The 16,313-nt window shown below is 54.8% G+C and overlaps 8 protein-coding genes across 8 annotated transcripts; 3 read left to right on the plus strand and 5 right to left on the minus strand.

Annotated features, from left to right (window-relative positions):
- Positions 1 to 1,894: 1,894 nt before the first annotated feature.
- Positions 1,895 to 2,476, minus strand: LTHEOB_7362 (Cell wall protein; the record flags this gene model as incomplete). Its single annotated transcript, XM_035516720.1, has 2 exons — positions 1,895 to 2,169; positions 2,224 to 2,476. 2 exons carry the CDS (start codon positions 2,474 to 2,476, stop codon positions 1,895 to 1,897), a joined length of 528 nt encoding a protein of 175 aa, XP_035371333.1.
- A 986-nt stretch (positions 2,477 to 3,462) lies between these two features.
- LTHEOB_7363 (RNA binding domain-containing protein) lies at positions 3,463 to 4,960 on the plus strand (the record flags this gene model as incomplete). Its single annotated transcript, XM_035516721.1, has 7 exons — positions 3,463 to 3,501; positions 3,564 to 3,635; positions 3,888 to 3,922; positions 3,977 to 4,011; positions 4,060 to 4,129; positions 4,189 to 4,252; positions 4,304 to 4,960. The coding sequence occupies 7 exons, from the start codon at positions 3,463 to 3,465 to the stop codon at positions 4,958 to 4,960; spliced, it is 972 nt and encodes a 323-aa protein (XP_035371334.1).
- A 664-nt stretch (positions 4,961 to 5,624) lies between these two features.
- LTHEOB_7364 (uncharacterized protein) lies at positions 5,625 to 7,481 on the minus strand (the record flags this gene model as incomplete). The annotated part of the gene is made up of 1 exon (XM_035516722.1): positions 5,625 to 7,481. The coding sequence occupies one exon, from the start codon at positions 7,479 to 7,481 to the stop codon at positions 5,625 to 5,627; it is 1,857 nt and encodes a 618-aa protein (XP_035371335.1).
- A 645-nt stretch (positions 7,482 to 8,126) lies between these two features.
- LTHEOB_7365 (WD repeat containing protein) lies at positions 8,127 to 9,260 on the minus strand (the record flags this gene model as incomplete). The annotated part of the gene is made up of 3 exons (XM_035516723.1): positions 8,127 to 8,263; positions 8,320 to 9,174; positions 9,251 to 9,260. The coding sequence occupies 3 exons, from the start codon at positions 9,258 to 9,260 to the stop codon at positions 8,127 to 8,129; spliced, it is 1,002 nt and encodes a 333-aa protein (XP_035371336.1).
- A 1,237-nt stretch (positions 9,261 to 10,497) lies between these two features.
- LTHEOB_7366 (BTB/POZ domain containing protein) lies at positions 10,498 to 11,170 on the plus strand (the record flags this gene model as incomplete). The annotated part of the gene is made up of 2 exons (XM_035516724.1): positions 10,498 to 10,683; positions 10,751 to 11,170. 2 exons carry the CDS (start codon positions 10,498 to 10,500, stop codon positions 11,168 to 11,170), a joined length of 606 nt encoding a protein of 201 aa, XP_035371337.1.
- A 483-nt stretch (positions 11,171 to 11,653) lies between these two features.
- On the minus strand, positions 11,654 to 12,334 carry LTHEOB_7367 (uncharacterized protein; the record flags this gene model as incomplete). Its single annotated transcript, XM_035516725.1, has 1 exon — positions 11,654 to 12,334. One exon carries the CDS (start codon positions 12,332 to 12,334, stop codon positions 11,654 to 11,656), a length of 681 nt encoding a protein of 226 aa, XP_035371338.1.
- Positions 12,335 to 13,678: 1,344 nt separating this feature from the next.
- Positions 13,679 to 14,455, plus strand: LTHEOB_7368 (uncharacterized protein; the record flags this gene model as incomplete). Its single annotated transcript, XM_035516726.1, has 3 exons — positions 13,679 to 13,777; positions 13,887 to 14,088; positions 14,154 to 14,455. 3 exons carry the CDS (start codon positions 13,679 to 13,681, stop codon positions 14,453 to 14,455), a joined length of 603 nt encoding a protein of 200 aa, XP_035371339.1.
- A 236-nt stretch (positions 14,456 to 14,691) lies between these two features.
- On the minus strand, positions 14,692 to 15,228 carry LTHEOB_7369 (BYS1 domain protein; the record flags this gene model as incomplete). Its single annotated transcript, XM_035516727.1, has 1 exon — positions 14,692 to 15,228. The coding sequence occupies one exon, from the start codon at positions 15,226 to 15,228 to the stop codon at positions 14,692 to 14,694; it is 537 nt and encodes a 178-aa protein (XP_035371340.1).
- Positions 15,229 to 16,313: the final 1,085 nt, after the last annotated feature.

Below are 16,313 nucleotides of genomic sequence, written 5' to 3' on the forward strand. Positions count from 1 at the left end.
TTCTGTGCAACATTATATGGCAAAATCCATGGATTGAACTCTTTCGAGCATGCAGTTCACAATATATATATATATATATATACAGCAGCAGCATCGAAACACGGTGCTGCTCCGCTGCGTATCGGATTTGTGTATTGGTCCATCATTGAACCTCTTCAGCTTCCAAGATATGGCTACCCTATATGAGAAGCTATCTGCGGCAACAGAAGCGATCCAGGAGAAGTTTTTTGAGCGTGATTTGGAATCTCCCATGCTAATCAGGAGGTTTGGTAAAGAAATGACAAATGTGATCCATCGATCACTTTTAAAGAGCCCACAAAGCGTGTTGTGGATGATGTCAATACAGGCCTGCCAGTGTTTACGGAGTTACGTGGCTGTGCGTGCATCACGTCTACTTCCAGATTATTTGGCGATTTCCGGATCTGCCCCCATGGCTGCAGAGAGTCTCCGCTTCAAGGCTTCCCATCTTGCTGTCCCTCTCATATCACCTTGTATTTCGTATTCGCAAAGAGATGTAAACACACGCCCAATCAGGATACCTCCCGACAGCCGCACGCGAGGGTGTTTGCAAGGCCTCCAGCTCCGATCCCGCTACAGGCGCAGATCGAGCATCATCGGTGACGGAGAGCCAATGTAACTCAAACCGTTTTAATTCGACGCAAACCTCCGCCTTTCGGAGGCTTTTTTAGCTTGAACGGCTATACATAGAAATTCCGACGTGACATCGTCGTTTTCCCCGCCACCCCGTATGTGTGTGTCGCCGCGGCGCGTTTAAACTTACCGCCACCCGCCGCGGCTGCCGCTCCGACCGATTGGGACCCGCTCCGACGAAGTTTTGTGGGTTGGGCTAGGTTGAATGTGGATAGTGAGGTGGCGCCGGCGTCGGCTGATCAACGCCACCCCTGAGCGCAAGTTCAACGTGGTGCTGACTGGCGTTGTGATAGTCTACCTTGAAAGAGATCAAAAAGAAAAAAAATTGATAATCTGAGAGCAGGGTTGGGAATCAGAACTGACAGGAGGTATTGGTGCTGCTGCACAACAATCAATGATTTGCGCCGCATCGTAGGGGATCGAAGGTGTACAACTCGTGCACCGTCCATGCTCGGGCGATGAATCGCTGCTCGTGAGCGGAGAATGCCACTGTGAGGACTCTCGGTCGTAGCTTTTGCCTGGTTCTGTTGCGGATAAGGCAATTGCGCCGCAGCGAGCCCCAACAAGCGAAGCAGGTGCCTGATGCACGTGCGCTTGTAGCAATGCTTTGCATGAACACTATGAGCTGCGGGCGGCCAGAGAAGCAGACTCGCACCGCCTAGAGAGTAGTCGCGTTGGTTGTCCAACATATCCATCAACAAGTGTGCTGAAAAGCTCGAGGATGATAGAAAAGCAGATGGAGAGTTGGCCGGGTACAATAATGGATATTTGTTATTCTGCAACGCAGTGGTCTCAGGATGCCCATTCACTTAATAGTGCTACTATATCTCTCCCAACGTGGGCCGATAAAAGCTTTGAGCGTTCTAGAATGCAAGTCGGGTGGATCCTACAAGTTCCATCGCTGCCAAGCTTGGTCCAGGAGGCGGTGACGGGGATTAAGGGAACAATAAGGTTTTGAGTTTGATGATGAAGGGTGCAGCCCGCAGCGGATCCCAGGGATGCTTTTATGCTTGAAACATGATCAGATCATCAAAAAGTACGCAAGAGCGAATGTCACTGAACTGTGAGAGATGCAAGAAGTTTTGTTGGATCGAGGAACGGATCACTCGATCCCCATTAATCGATTATATCATGAGCGTGATTGATCATGAGCTAAATGATACCCGATGTGATGCTATTTACAAGAATGGTTTTTCGTAGACGCGATGCAATGCTCAAAATATCAAATGCCGTAAAGAGTCGTTTACTGGCCCTGCTGGGAGTAGGAGCAGCTGATGGGGGTCTCAGTGTACTGGGCACTGAAGGCGAAGGCGATGCAGTCCTCGGAGAACTGCTGCTGCCAGATGCCGTAGCTGCCATCGGTGCTGGGGCAGGCGTAGAAGCCGTCGGTGCCATCGAAGGTGAGGTGGCCGCTCTCGTTGACGGCGAAGCCGGTACGCTCGGCGTTCTTGGGGGTGGGCTCAGCACCGGTGGTGTAGCCGATCTTGCCACGGCCCATGCCGGAGCGGTCGACGTAGACTGGAGCAGGAGGTCAGTGTTTGCTGAGTGAAGGCCAGATGGTGTGGAACTTACGCTGCTGGGGAGTAGCGCTGGCGGCGTAGAGGAAGGCAGCACCGTCCTGGATGTAGAAGGTGGCGAAGTTGGTCTCGGAGTCGCAAGAAGCGTCCTGGGTGCGGCCGAGCCAGAGGCTGTTCAGGCCAGCAGAGACGCCAGAGTTCTGGATGGCAGAGCCAGAGTGGATGGCAATACCGCCGAAGTAGGTGTCGGCAGCAGCGGAGGCAGCGCCAGCGGCGGCGAGGATAGCGACGGCAGTCTTGGTGAACATTTTGGCGGTTGTTGGAAGGTTGATGAACGAAAGTGTTCGAAGGTTGTGAAGAGGCTGTAGTGGTGTAGGAGTTGAGAGCTGGTTGTTGGATGCTGATTATCGACAGTTCGTCCTTGGGTATTTATGTGCATCTAGAAAGAAGCAACCCCTCACGTCTCCTATCCTTATGACGCTCAATACGAGGTGTTCTTGGCGCCATCGTCATAGCTTTGTGGTAGTGTCGGCAGAACACAGTCGCGCGTTCGTATTAAGCATCGAGTTAAGTGCGGGTTTAGGTAACGCCGCAGGCGCGGACGGAGCACTGCAAGGGGCCAGCGTCGTATAGGGCGGAGATGCGTGGTCTGGCGTGCAGCGCCGTCAACTGGCGACACCCTGGGACCCCAGAGTGATCGGTCGAAACAGAGGCGGTCTGCTCCACACTTGCGGCTCGAGTGACACCACGCACAGACGTTCCCGGCTAAAAATGGTTTCTAGTTGAGGTGCTGTCCATCGCTGCTGGCTGCCGGTCAGGGGCCGTGAAGAGAGCATGGGCAACGGCCGGTGCGTGGTGCGCGCCTAACGGCCTTCACACGGCCTAACTGTGACGGCCTGGCCGGCCTACTATTATTGCGGGCGTTACAAATCGAACGGGCGGTTGTATGCGCGCGTGTGTCGCTGGCTTGGGCGGTTCCACGGCGCAGATGCAGGGCGCGGGCGGTACAGACGTGTGTGGCGTCTCGGGGGAAGCTCGCCAGGTCACAACGGCAGTGGAGCCAGGCGGCGGAGCGAAACAGTCGCGCCGTAGGGCTTGGCCGTGCGCGCGATCGGCGCATGAATCGCCGCCCGCGGCCAACGTGCAGCTTCACACGCCTGCCCGTCCCTTGACCCTCCGACAACACCGCCCTGCTACCGAGCCCGCTGCAACCCTACCGCCCGACTGCACCGCTGCCGAGCTGCTCGCCTTGCCCCTACCCCATTCAGCTGCTTCCTTCCGCCCCGACGCAGCAATGGATCGCGCCCTCGACGACGTCATTTCCGACCGCCAGGTGAGACGCGCTGCTACGCCCACCACAGCTGTGCTGCAACCATGCTAACATGCTGTCTGCAGAGAGGCGGCGGAGGCACACGCGGACGCAGAGGCCGCCGCACTGAAGACTACCCGCGAGACGGCGTAAGAAAGGTATGTCGCCCAGTCCGTGCTGTATAGCCTGACCCGCGCTCTGACTATACCATCCCCGCCTAGGTTCTACACCTCCTCCCTCCTCATAGCCATGGCGCTCCGTGACCGCTCCGAGCCGGCATATTGCTCTTACCTGCACCGCTTTTTTCGCTATCGGAGATGCAACCGCTGTTCGCCGACGAGTCTTGTTTCAGGCTGCCATGGTACCCTGTGAGACCTCCGCTAATCTGCAATTCCTCTCTGCGATAATAGTCGAGCCAGAGAGATGATTCCAGGAACCTCGATCGGTATGGAGCCCCAATGGCGCCAAGATATATCAAAGCTTTGCTGATGTGGCGCAGTGACTGGGTCCACGACCGCTACGAAGACGACGACGGTGGGTATCGCGAACCGAATTCGCCGTAGCATAGCTAATACAGCGCAGCCCGCCGCCCCTCCCGCAACCGCGGCCTCCGCTCCGAGCGTCCTTCACGCCGCAGCCCTGAGTACGAGAAGTACGTCATCCCCTTAGACCGCACGGCTGAGGCTGTCTGCTCACCACATACAACAACAGGGAAGCCGGCTACGAGATCCGCGTCGAGAACTTGCACTACGATCTAACCGAAGAAGATATACGAGTACGTATATCTCGCAAAGGACAGGTGAAGGGCCTGGCTGATGTGCTATAGGAGCTATTTGAGCGCATTGGCCCCGTCAAGACCGCCAAACTTCTGTTCGACCGCAATGACCGCAGTCAGGGCATTGCGCGTGTAATCTACCACAGCCTTGCAGACGCACGGGTCGCCTGCCGTGAATTCGATGGTGCCAACGCACATGGCCAGCCCATCCGCCTGACACTCTTGCCGCCCGGTCCGTCTCGGCGCAACCCGTTCGATTCTGTTGAGCGCCCTTCGCGCAGCCTGTTCGACCGTATTGAGGGGAGCAGGAACCGAAGCTTGAGCCCTGACAGGCCCCGTCACAGCGATGTTAGCAAGCCTGCGCCTGCTGGTATCGACCGCTATGTGCCTGGCGAAGACGACGGCCGCAGACGTTCGCCTCCTCGCCGTCGCGGCGGTGGAGGAAGGGAAGGCGGTCGCAGGCCTGGCGAGAGGAGACAGCAGCAGCCTCGCGGCGGCAAGAAGGGCGATGAACAGGGCAGGCAGACGGCTGGAGGAAGGCCTAGGAAGACTGTTGAGGAGCTTGATGCGGAGATGGCAGACTACTTTGGTGGCGGCGGTGACGATCAGGCCGCAGGCGGACAAGCTTCCAATGGAGCCAGCCAGGCTGCTGCTGCCCCTGCTAACCCCGCGCCAGTCAATGACGATGACATCGACATGGTTGAGTAAGGGTTTCAGGAGCAGGGATTTCGATGACCACCTCAATGATTCGGCTACATTACCTTCGAAAGATTGGAAACACAGGGAATCTCCTCTCGACAGAGCAATAAAAGATTTTAGTACGAGGGGGCGTTAATGGATGGACAATCATCGGGAATTGTTACATGAGAAAACAACATGACAAAAGGCTTCTTGCATTCGTGTTGATAGGAAGCCGATCTGGGTAGCACAATCAAAGAAGGTGTTGAATATGCTCAGTTTCGCCCTCTTGCACGTATGACTTCCCTTGGGGTAACGCCGAGCTTTAGGGGAACTCTGGACATTCCAGCTTTCGGTAATCGCCACGGGATATTGACTCACGACTTCACTAGGCAGTTTGACGCCACGTGTTTCCGCTTAGTGAACTAATAAATACATTTCCCAACCCTATGCTGTAGGCAGGTCAATTCTTGAAATAATGCATCGAGCTAGAATGTGAATGACCCGTGTGATAGCAGTCGATCAACCTCTAGCTTTCATGATACTCGACTGCATGTCTCCCATGTACATTCTCCCAGCCTTATCATGTTCTTCAACTCTCGTAATGCCGCAAATTGCCTCATGATTCTCCCATCACTTCCCCCTCCCTTGCTTTTCTTTTCTACCCCTGCTTCCTCCTTTCAGTCCGGCACGCTCATCCTTCGCCCTCACTCTCTTCCCTTAACTCATCGTCGTCATCCCCATCACTAGGCACCAAACTAGCTCTCCTCTGCCCACCACCAGCGCTACCTCCCCCGCTCAGCTGCACCCGCGCCAGGGCTGCCAGGACATCCTCATCGTCAATGTCCACCTCGCTCATGTCCTCCAGCTGCGCCTGCCACTCGTCCTCGTCGTCCTCATCCAGCAGGTCGTCGTCATCCTCCAGCAAGTACTCCTCCGCATCCAGAAAGTTGAGGCCGGTGTGGTCGTCGTCGATGCCGTCGTTGTTGTGGTCTGCTGCAGAGGATTGCTGAGAAGGGTGTGCGGCGAGGTACGCTTGCAAAGCCCAGGCCCAGCCGAGACTCATGGCGATCCAGACGCGGCGGTTGCGCGCGGTGGTTTCTTCGGGGATGTTGGCGGTCGGTTGGGCGGTCTGAGCGTCGAAGTCGTAGTCATTGGTGGCAGATGTGGACCAGGGGGGTCCGGAAGGGTAGAGAATTGTGAGGAGCTTGATGAGGAGAAGACAGGCGGGTGTGATGGTGAGGAAGGTGTGGGAAGATGCAGACTGCGTCTGGTTATTGGGGTCGCTTGTCGTGGTGTTCACTTGAGGAACGGCGGCGCTCAGAGCGCGGTTGCGGATAGCGGTCGTGAGGACCCGGACAGTGATGCTGTAGAGGCCTGTTTCCTCATCCACTGTTCCTTCCTCGTCTTTTTGAGCTTTCTCTGCTTCATCTGTCGCTCCTGTACCACCTGGAGCCGTTGTAGACTCCTGGAAATTGCTCAAAACCATCCTCCCGCACCACCCCAGCTTCGCCGCGTCCTCCGTCAGCTGCCGCTTGCTCCTCTCCTTTCCCTCCCTGCCAACACCATCGCTATGCCACCGGTAGCATCGCAGCGGACCACCCCTTGTTGCCAGATCGATCAGGTCTGCTGCTGTCCAGCTTCCCATATCCGTCCGACGTTCTGTGTGTGCATGCACCCTCAGAAACCTCTTCGCCCCAATCGTGATGTGGCTTGAAGACCTCTTTTCCTCTACCCCCTCTCTCTCATTCTTGCCCCTCTTCTCCTGCTCCACCGCACGCAGCACCTCCGCACTCCCTTCGCCATCCTCCACACCAACACCACCGCCGCTGCTACTACTGCCACTGCTCCCGAACGTCCCGCAGCTACCGCTGCTTCCCCCGCTCCCATCACTCACGTGACCACGTCCCCTCTTCATCGTCGTCCAGTTGCCGCTGCTTGCGCTGCTCTTGCTCGAGCTTCGGACAATCCTGCTTGCTCCCCTCCTATGCGAGGACGTTGCTGGTCGCTCAGTAGCGGGAGGAGTAGCGCACACCCACGCCTCCAACGCCCCGGCGTACACGCGCTCGAAGCCGCGCGCCAGCTGCACAACGTGCGCCCAATGCGCGGCCGTGATGGCGCGCGCCTCGGCGGGCGGGAGGGAGGTGAAAAGTGGTGGCGCGGTGCTGTCGGCGGAGTCGTCGTCATCGTCGTCGTCATCGCCTTCGTCATCATCGACGTCTGAGGAGGAGGGTGATGGGGATGCGGACGAAGAGGCGGTAGTAGACGCAGTTGAAGTGGCGGAAGAGGTGGTGGATGGGGAAGAAAGGGCAGAAGGGCGGGTCGTTAGAGTGGTGAGGCCGAGGCCGAAGCTGTCGCTGTGGCGTCGGCGGCTGTGGTGGTGGTCATGGTGATGATGGCCATGTTGTTGCTGCTGGCCGTGTTGATGGTGCTGCTGTTGTTGTCGTTGCGCATGGCCGGCTTCGCGCGCTTCTTCCGGCACGTGGAGCTGGGCCGCGACGAGGAATCTGTCGGCTTCGTGCCAGTGGTGCTTGGGAAGAGCTTGGCCCATGGCAGGCGCGCTGTGCTGGGTGCTGTTTGCGCGAACGTGCGCGTGTGTGGTCGCGCTCGCGCGTAGAAGTTGTGCTTGGCTCGCGGTGTCGGCGGATTGGCGTTGAGAGCCGGCGCTGGTGGTTCGAGCACCCTCTATTAGCACCCTGCTGGACGGGAATGTCTGATGAGTTGAGGTGCTATAGTTGCGACGCGCTTGACCGTCTGAAGCGCAAGTGTGTCGCGTGTAACGTGAGAAGGGGAGGAGGGAGGAGTGGAGGAATGCGGGAGAGAGCGACGAGTCGAGGGATCGATGTTGATGGCGGGGCTGCGGGTTTTCCTGAAGAAATTAAAAGATAACAAGCAGTGTCACCCGGGCAAAGTTGAAGCAGGTGAGGTAGGACAAGTTTTAGCACGTGATGACAGGGTCCAGGGTTGAATTCCAGGGTCTAGTAGGGAACAATTGCCAGGAGCGTCTCCGATGGCGGCAGCCGTCAATTTGAGCGTGGATCCCCTGCTCTGGAGACAGAATAAGCACGCTTGACATCGATGCATTGACAGGGAAAGTAAACGGGATAGTAGCGTTTGAGTGACAGCCGCACGGTCTGCAACATGTATGCAGGGGTATCATTATGCCTATTTTCTCTATTACTTTACAGCTCTAGAGCTACCTCCAGAGACCGTAGGGGCCGGTTGTGAACTTCCACAACTTGATTGTGCCGTCCTCGCTGCCCGTTGCATACAGCTTTCCATCGGGCGAAAACATGGTCGTCCAGACCGGACCATGGTGGCCCTTGCCAATTTCTGCATAAAGGTCAGCGGCCATATGCCCGGGAAGAGTTTAGAGGATATGCACTTACCAAGTTCCTCGCCAGTGCTGAGGTCGAAGACATGCACCCACGTGTCGCCGCTGCTGCCGGCGACGAACTTCTCCTGTGCGCTGTGGAGCGCCACACTCGCCAAGTCATATTTTGTTGTTACGCTCTTGACCAGCGTCGCAGGCTGCCTTCCGTCAAAGAAGTACGCCGTCTTGCCTGCGGCAACACTCAGGATGCCGCCTCCCTGGCTACCATCGGAGCCGATGTTATCCAGCTCACAGCTTCCGAAAGTTCCGTCAACAGCGTACTCGCCAATTGTTGACTGTGTCCGCAGGTCCCACCACCTTATCTTCTTATCTTCCGACGCCGTGATGATGATGTTGGGGTCATTTGCCCAGACGATGGATTTGATCGAGCCCTGATGCACCCCGGAGCCGATCTCGAAGCTTGCCGACGACGCGCCGTTGGCCTCGGTCGGCGACGAGGTTGCGCTGGTGCTCCTGGAAAGGTCGAAGATGCGGAGCTTCTTGCCAACGGTGCCGGTGGCGAGTATTTGCGGGTGGGGCTGGTTCGGGAAGGCGACGGCGCGGACGATGTGCTCGTGCTCGAGCGTGTGCAGGGCTTCACCAGTTTGCGTGTCCCACACCTTGGCCGAGAAGTCTGCGGAGCCGGTGGCAGCAAGGGTTGCGTCCGACGAGAGGCGCGCCGACCAAACGGCGCCCTTGTGACCCAGAAAAGTGCCTATCCAGTCGCCAGTCACGCCGTTGCGCAGCATGGGGTTGTTGTCCTTGCAGGCGGAAATAAGGAAGTAGTCATCGTCAATGACGGACGAGAAGCTGATGTGGGTGATGGGCCGCGAGTGGCCATGGCACGTCAAGGGGACGACTTTTACGGTCTCTGGATGGTGTTGCGGTCAGCATATAGCTCCCACGCGTCTCTGGGGTATTCTCCTCCGCTGCACCGACGAACGCACCGGTAGCCATTGCGGGCGGAGGGGGCGAGAGCAGGCGTCTGCGAGGCGCGCGTTGTTGTTTGGGGATGCGCTTCTCAGCCGGTCGGCGGATTAGAGGTGCTGTAGTTCAAGAGCAGGCACGAAAGAGGGTGAAACGTGGGCGCGAGAAGCCGAAAGCACCGTCGGGCTCTTGCAGATCCGGACCCTGGAACCTAGTGGGGCTTTTTCGGAAGGCGTTTATTGTACAAATAGATGGTCTGGGGGATTGGAAAGAAATAAAGGAGACTCGTGGGAGCTCGTCACGTCGTGAGAAATAGTGGCAGCGGGCGCCGGGATCTCTATCCTCGTCGCGGGGTGTAGCGGCGGGGAGCGAGGTGATTGAAGAAGCGCCCGCGTTAGGGTTGGGCGGCTTTGTTATTTGCGGGAGGCACGCCATTCGTCTGCCTGCAGCCCAGCCGCGTTCCTGGAAAAACCGTTTAGCCGAACTGTCCTGAAACCGCACCTCTCACCTCGCCCTCGAGCCCTGCCGCCGTCACACTCTCCACACCATCTCGTCCGCATGCTCACCAGTATCACCTTAGGAAATGCTTGGCTCGCACAGGATCCCGTCTGTTGCTTGCTTGTTGGGGAGACTTCTTCACCCGTCTTACATTAGTGACTAAGCTGCCCTTCCATTTGATTTTTCGTGCAAAGCAACAGAGGAAGAAGATGCAAATCCTGGTAATTCAGCATATACAGAGGGTGTTGCAGCCGATGGCTAGCGCGAAGAATAGCAAGGCTCTAGAACAGCGTAATTATGCCCCAGTTCTGCCTTAGAAAAATAACATATGTGGGTAGTTGAAGCTATCGTCCGGACGTGTATGTCGAATTAAAAATTATACAAACACGTCCGGACGATAGCTTCAACTACCCATGATATGAGCCAAAAAAAATAATCCACGCTACTGGTCATCGGCTGCGGAGGGGACTGTACGACGTGCGATTCTAAATTAAACTTGTGTTTATCTGTATGAGTTAGTCGTGGGCAATGCGCCAAGCGTTTGCACCTGCTTGATCCAAGGGACCGCTGCTGCCAGAACCGGCTCTCGTTTATATCCGCGCCGCTTGCCCCAAGTTACCTGGTCGCTCCCTCCGTTCTATACCACGTCTGGTCACCACTTCCACATCGACAAAGTTCCTTAGGAGGACTCGCCATGGCGTCTATAAGCATCCCACCCTCTCGCCCAATCTGCTGCCGCAGCAACGCCAACATCGGACACGCAGCCGGCATGGACACCACGCACGAGCAGTTCCTCAAGATACAGATCGATCCCGCTTTCTACAGAAGTGGCGAGCACTCCGACATCACTGTCCGCTATGGTAACGGCAGCGATACACGCGAGCGGATGCTCCACAAAATCGTCCTTTGCTCCCAGTCCGAGTTCTTCAGGCTCATGCTAGCTGCCCCGATGAAGGTGAGTCTTGTCTGTTCCAGCAACGAGTGTGGGAAACAAAACTCAAGCTGGCGTCTCCATAATCCAGGAATCGCATGAGAACATGGTTGAGCTTCATGAGGACCCGGATCTTATCGACTCGGCCATCGACTTCATCTATCTCGGCTCGCTCACGCTGCCCGACCTCGCCTCTCCCGCGCATGTTGCCATTCGTATTCTCCGCACCTACGAAATCGCCAACCAGTACATGATCGGTGCGCTCCAGGACGCTGCCGCGACGCGTTTCTCAAATCTAATCAAGCTCAACCCTTCTCTGAGCGCCAACGTGACCGTCTTGCGCGCAGCGTACGAAGACTTGACCCGCGACACTCACAACCTGCAGAAGCTGATTGCCCGGGCGTACAACATCTGGGCTCCGGCCATTTCTCACGAGATGAAATCTTTCCTTCTCGAGAACAAGGACGCCATCAGTGAGTATCGTACCATCAGTTTGCTCAAAAAGCGCTAATTTCCTCTGAGCCGATTACTTCTTTGAGATGGCTCGTGAGCGCTTGGAGCTTGGTTCCTGCCGTGTCTGTTGGCACTGCAACTACCAGGTCAACGTCTGCGTCACACCGGCTGACCCGACAGTCGAGAACCGCTACGACACGCCCGTCTACAACGCCCACTTCCTCAAGCATTGCCCGTCTTGCGGAAATCCTTTGCAGCCAAGGAGCTTAGGTCCTGTCTTGGACGATTGATTGACTTCATGAGAACGGGCTTGTCTAAAACTTAAGGAATCATTGTAATTGGCCACAGAAAGAGAAAAGGCAAATGGTTATCGGGTCCAACAGGGATATCACATGTGAATATTCACGGTACACTGAATTGTCAAGAAATGTCTTCATTCTATTTTCCTTTTATTTTTGGCAGCGCTGTCGAGCTTCAAACACAAGGAAATATGACCTCATGAAATGGAAGGCTTACCTGCAACCATCCCTGACCGCCGTGTCTACCAATCGATGGGGAAGCGAGCCGGATTCCAGGTTCCGTCAGCATCACGCTGGTAGGGGCCCTCCTCGGAATGGAGGCCCACAACATCATTCATATCTCCCGATGGGAGCCAGAATGACTGAGAAATGTCAAAGGCGTGGTCACCGCCGAGGCGGAGCACGCCGGGCAGGGTGTACACCCACGCCTTCATTGAGACATACATCTCCGGGTAGCGATCCCAATAGCGCATATTGTCGCGCTTAGTGGGACCAAACTGGGTCTGCAGCCTGACAGCCGTCTCGATGGCCTCGTCGGCAGCATCCAGCTGCGCCTTTAGCGCACTCATACAGGTCTCCGCCTCGGCGATGTCCGAGCGAGCCCGGTCCCACTCACCGCGGCGGATGAACCCACGCGCGCTGCGGATCAGGCCGTCCACATCGGCGGAGATGTCGCGCACCGGGTCCGTCTCCTCTACCATGAAGAGGTCGTGCGCTGCACGGGCGGCGGCCGAGGTGGCCTGGTTTAGCTCCGGGCGCTCGCGGGTCTCGATATGGATCCTATGCCAGATGGTACCGAGGGAGCGGTAAAGGTCCTCGAGCTTGCCGACCTTGTCAGTAAACTCGTTGAGGTACTTGGAGAGGCTCTCGTTGGGAACGAGAGAGACGTCGGTGAAGGTGTTCGACGTGGCGGTAGATTGCATGTTGATCGTTGCGTGGAAAGGGTAAAGGAGATTTTACCTTTGCTGTGGCTTGAGATGTGTGAAAGTGTTGGAAGAGAGTCGAAAAGTTCGAGCTTGAGTCGATGTTTCGAAAGGTTGCGGTTTTACCGTCGCTTTACATCGATATCGAGGGATTTTATATATTGACTGACAGCATGCTGTCTAAATACAATGGAATGGTTGCTATATAGATGTAGAGTTTCAAGCGGTGAATAGTGAAGGAACAATATGCATTGTTGTGGTTCGAACAAAGGCCGTGATTCTCGTTCGCCAGTTATACACCGGCCTCCTTGTTCAACACCTTCAAATTTGGCTCGAGCATTACTATAGTCTCCGTTGTATACACCATGTAGATATTCTTTTGAATGTTGTGATGAGAGAGGGAGGGGTGTAGAGGCGAAACATATCTTATCCGCAGACGTTAAGGCTTTCTGCGTGCGTTTTTATTTTAAAAAAAATTAGGGTATGGTTCAAGTGATTCCTAGTCGCTGTGGCTGCATTCGAGTTTTAGAGTGGGCTTTTATACCTGAAAGCTTCTCATCTAGTACTTTCCGGAAGTTTGCTTGCTTATCCGCGGATCCACTTCAATCAAAACATGTCGTAGACATGCAGACAAAGAAGTAGAAACTAGAAAGGCGTGGAATTCGGGTCATAAGTGGTCACTGCACATATCGGAAAACATATAAATTTGTTGCATCGGCATTCCAGCAAAACAGCATCAAACACTTTGCGAAATAATTACTCGATGCGCAAAGTGATTATCTGAATCCCACTGTCAAGACCGAGTTTACTTGAATAAAGCTACACTCAACATGCATGAGCCACAGAAGTTTCCCTCAATCTTAGGTGCGGGTGGTGTGAACGTGGCTTTGGAGGGGATTAAAAAAAAAGGACATTGAAGGATCTAGGCAATATCCCGTTACACCCGGTGAAGATACGAGATTATGCCCACCAACAGGAGAGCACCACCAGCCTGTTAGGTCTAGCCAAGGCTCGCTAAGTTATTTCTGCCCCCAATTCCTTCCCGAAGCGGTGAACGAATACAGGGTTCTCGCCGGCCGGACAAGCCCGACGTGATGCAGGAACGAGCGTTTACTGGACGATTGCCGAGCACACCCACGCGGCCGGAATCCGCAATGGGCCCCATCATGCGAATCCGCAAATCTGTAGATGATAAGCGACGCCGGATACGACGCCAGGCATCACTGCGGCAATTAAATATGTATATATAAAAAGACTGCAGCTGTCAATTGTTGAGAATTTGATTCCCCGCGCCTTCATTTCTCTCGTCTACGGAAAATAATCGAAGTCCATATTCTTAACAGTATGCTCGGCCTCAAGTCGAAGGTTGCCAGCATCTTGCTGGGCCTGATATTCTGCTCCGAAACCGCACACGCCCTGTGCTACAACATGAATAGGCAACAGGTGCGTACCGAGAATCGTCTACTGGATCCGCTTGCATTAAATGGGAAAATGAGAGGCCGATGGGGTTAGCTTGAAGAACGCCAAAACCAACTGACACTATGCTATGTAGGACAGCTCTCTTCATGAATGTCGGAACATGCCTGAGTACCATCCGCACCTGTCATGCTGCTCCGAAGACTCTGTTTGTCTTGACAACGGCTTGTGTCTGAGCGCGTCAAACAACTCGCTCGAACTCCTATCCTACCAAGGATGCACTTGGAATTTCGGTGCCGGTGAGGCCTGTCCAGGTGCAGAGTACTGCCGGCTCAAAAGTAAGTTTCATGTATCCCGCTTCCACAATGGACAAGGAACTGACAAAAACTTCCTTCTTCTCAAGATACAACTGGCTACCCATATCCCAAGGGTACCAAATACAACATCATACCTTGCTCAAATGGCAAGTACTGCTGCTCAGTTGACGTTGTTTCTACCGACTGTTGCGCCGTTGAGGAGGACACTTTCGAAGTCAGCTTCGGGCGCGTGCGCGACTCGACGACGACCATGTATTCTACATGGACATATACGACGACTTCAACCGAGACTGTCTGCCCGACTACGACGGAGACGCTGGCTTCCACAACGCCTGCTGCCGTGGAGTCGACGGCTACGCCTAATGTGGCTGCCAGGTTCGGGGCTTAGAGCAACCTGCGGTATCTCATGAATCCTACCAACGAAATTAATGTGGACTATGTAGGGATAGGGGATTTGTGACAGTAAGGTCATTATGGTGAGATTTGATATGGGCGTGAATGAGAAATCATTGCTACAAAGCATACAACAAACAAAGAATAAAGGATTGTCAACAAACTCTTGAATGCAAAAGGGACATGAACATATTGAATCAGAAGCACAGCTGGCCCAGAACCGTCCACCCACTACTTCCTACACAACGTCATCACAATCGTCGCATTCCTCCCAGCCCTACAATCCCCCATCTCCCCCTTCTCCGGTACCGGCCATTCGCACTCCGTCCTTCCGGGCGGACACTCCAAAACCCTGCAGCCCTTCTTGCCCGCGACCTCGAGCCTTCTCCAATACAGTGTGAAAGGAGCGGCGTCGACCGTCGACAGATCGTACCAGGCCCACACCGCATCCTCCTCGCGCGTCCACGGCGTGTCGCTCTGCGAGTACTCGATTTGATACACGTTGTGCCAGGTCTCGTCCGGGAATGGCTGCACCTTGATGCACACTCCCGGCCCGTTGTTGATCGTCTTCACCTTGGCGTGGTACACGCCGCCGTTAGGCGCGACCTTGACCATCTCGTGCGAGTCGTAGCCGCCGCCGCGCGATGTCTTGGCGTAGACGGGGAACTTGCAGTTGTTGATGAAGCGGCCGGAGAAGGCGGCGGTGGCGGGGCGGTGGTGGGTGAAGAAAAAGGCCGTGAGCGGGAGGAGGATGGCTGTGAGCTTCATGGTTGTGTGTGTATGAGAAATGACTGATGTGGTGGCGTTTTGGATGGCTGGCTGGTGTTGGTTGTTGAACAATTGTGCTTAGCAAGGTTGAAGAGAGCGCCGAAAAGAAATGGTCCGGATGAGGCTGCAGGGCGGTATCTCAAAAGAAGTACATATAGCAATGAATAGGGCTCTAGGAATAGTAATGTTTAAAGAGTAATAGTCCGAAAGATTGTTAGAGATTGTAGTGCTGATTTGAGTAGGAAAAGCAAGATAGCTGAGCAAAGAAATACTCGCAGTGTTGGTTTTGATACTTGATGTTGTCTGGTGTATAGTACCTAGTGCCTATAGCCAGACCTATGCCGCTTTGTTTACTTCCTGGTCAGGATAACCATTCACGTACCGCTCAGGACCAGTCCTCTCTTGCTTTTCTAACGAATTGCTGGCGAGTCTTTGAGGAGGTGATAGTAAATTATTCGATGAGAATTTGGAAATACTGGGTTCAAAACACCAGGCGTCGACTGTCTTCTGAAAGGTAGATGGTTCAATCTGCCGCAGTGCGTTGAGGCTCGTGGGTTATATGCTGTCTCGTTAGCGACTTATGAGGACCGACATAATACATCTGGTTTGGAAACTGTCGAGTTGCTCCCACAGTAGTGACGGGTTCAATAATTCATCCCATGGTTCAAGATAAACAAGCTTTCCTTGGACCGCCTCTCGAGTCCCATCGTGACTTGCGCGCAGCTTCTCCACCCCTTTAGAATAAGGCTGTTGGAGAAACCCTGTCAGTCCACGTAGGCAACACGTAATAAGGGTTACCCCGATAATCAATTGCGGTATATGTAGCAAGCGGAAATGGCTGGCTGCAACAGTATTAGCGCAAAGTAAATTCTCGATGCAAACTCATGAAGAGAAATGAAAACAGTTATCCATTCTGTATACCCATAAACAAATATGACGACTCGAAAGAGGTATCCGCCGTGGAGCATAGGTGTCCTGCCCGTGACTTGGTATCTCCGATCCCTCCCGGTGGCGCCGATGTTGTGGTTTAGCTGATCCCAATTCCCAAAAGTGCACGTCTTCTTCCTTGCCGGATAGGGTCATAG

The sequence above is a fragment of the Lasiodiplodia theobromae genome (genome assembly GCF_012971845.1).
Source record: "Lasiodiplodia theobromae strain AM2As chromosome Unknown scaffold_22, whole genome shotgun sequence".
Classification (NCBI taxonomy): domain Eukaryota; kingdom Fungi; phylum Ascomycota; class Dothideomycetes; order Botryosphaeriales; family Botryosphaeriaceae; genus Lasiodiplodia; species Lasiodiplodia theobromae.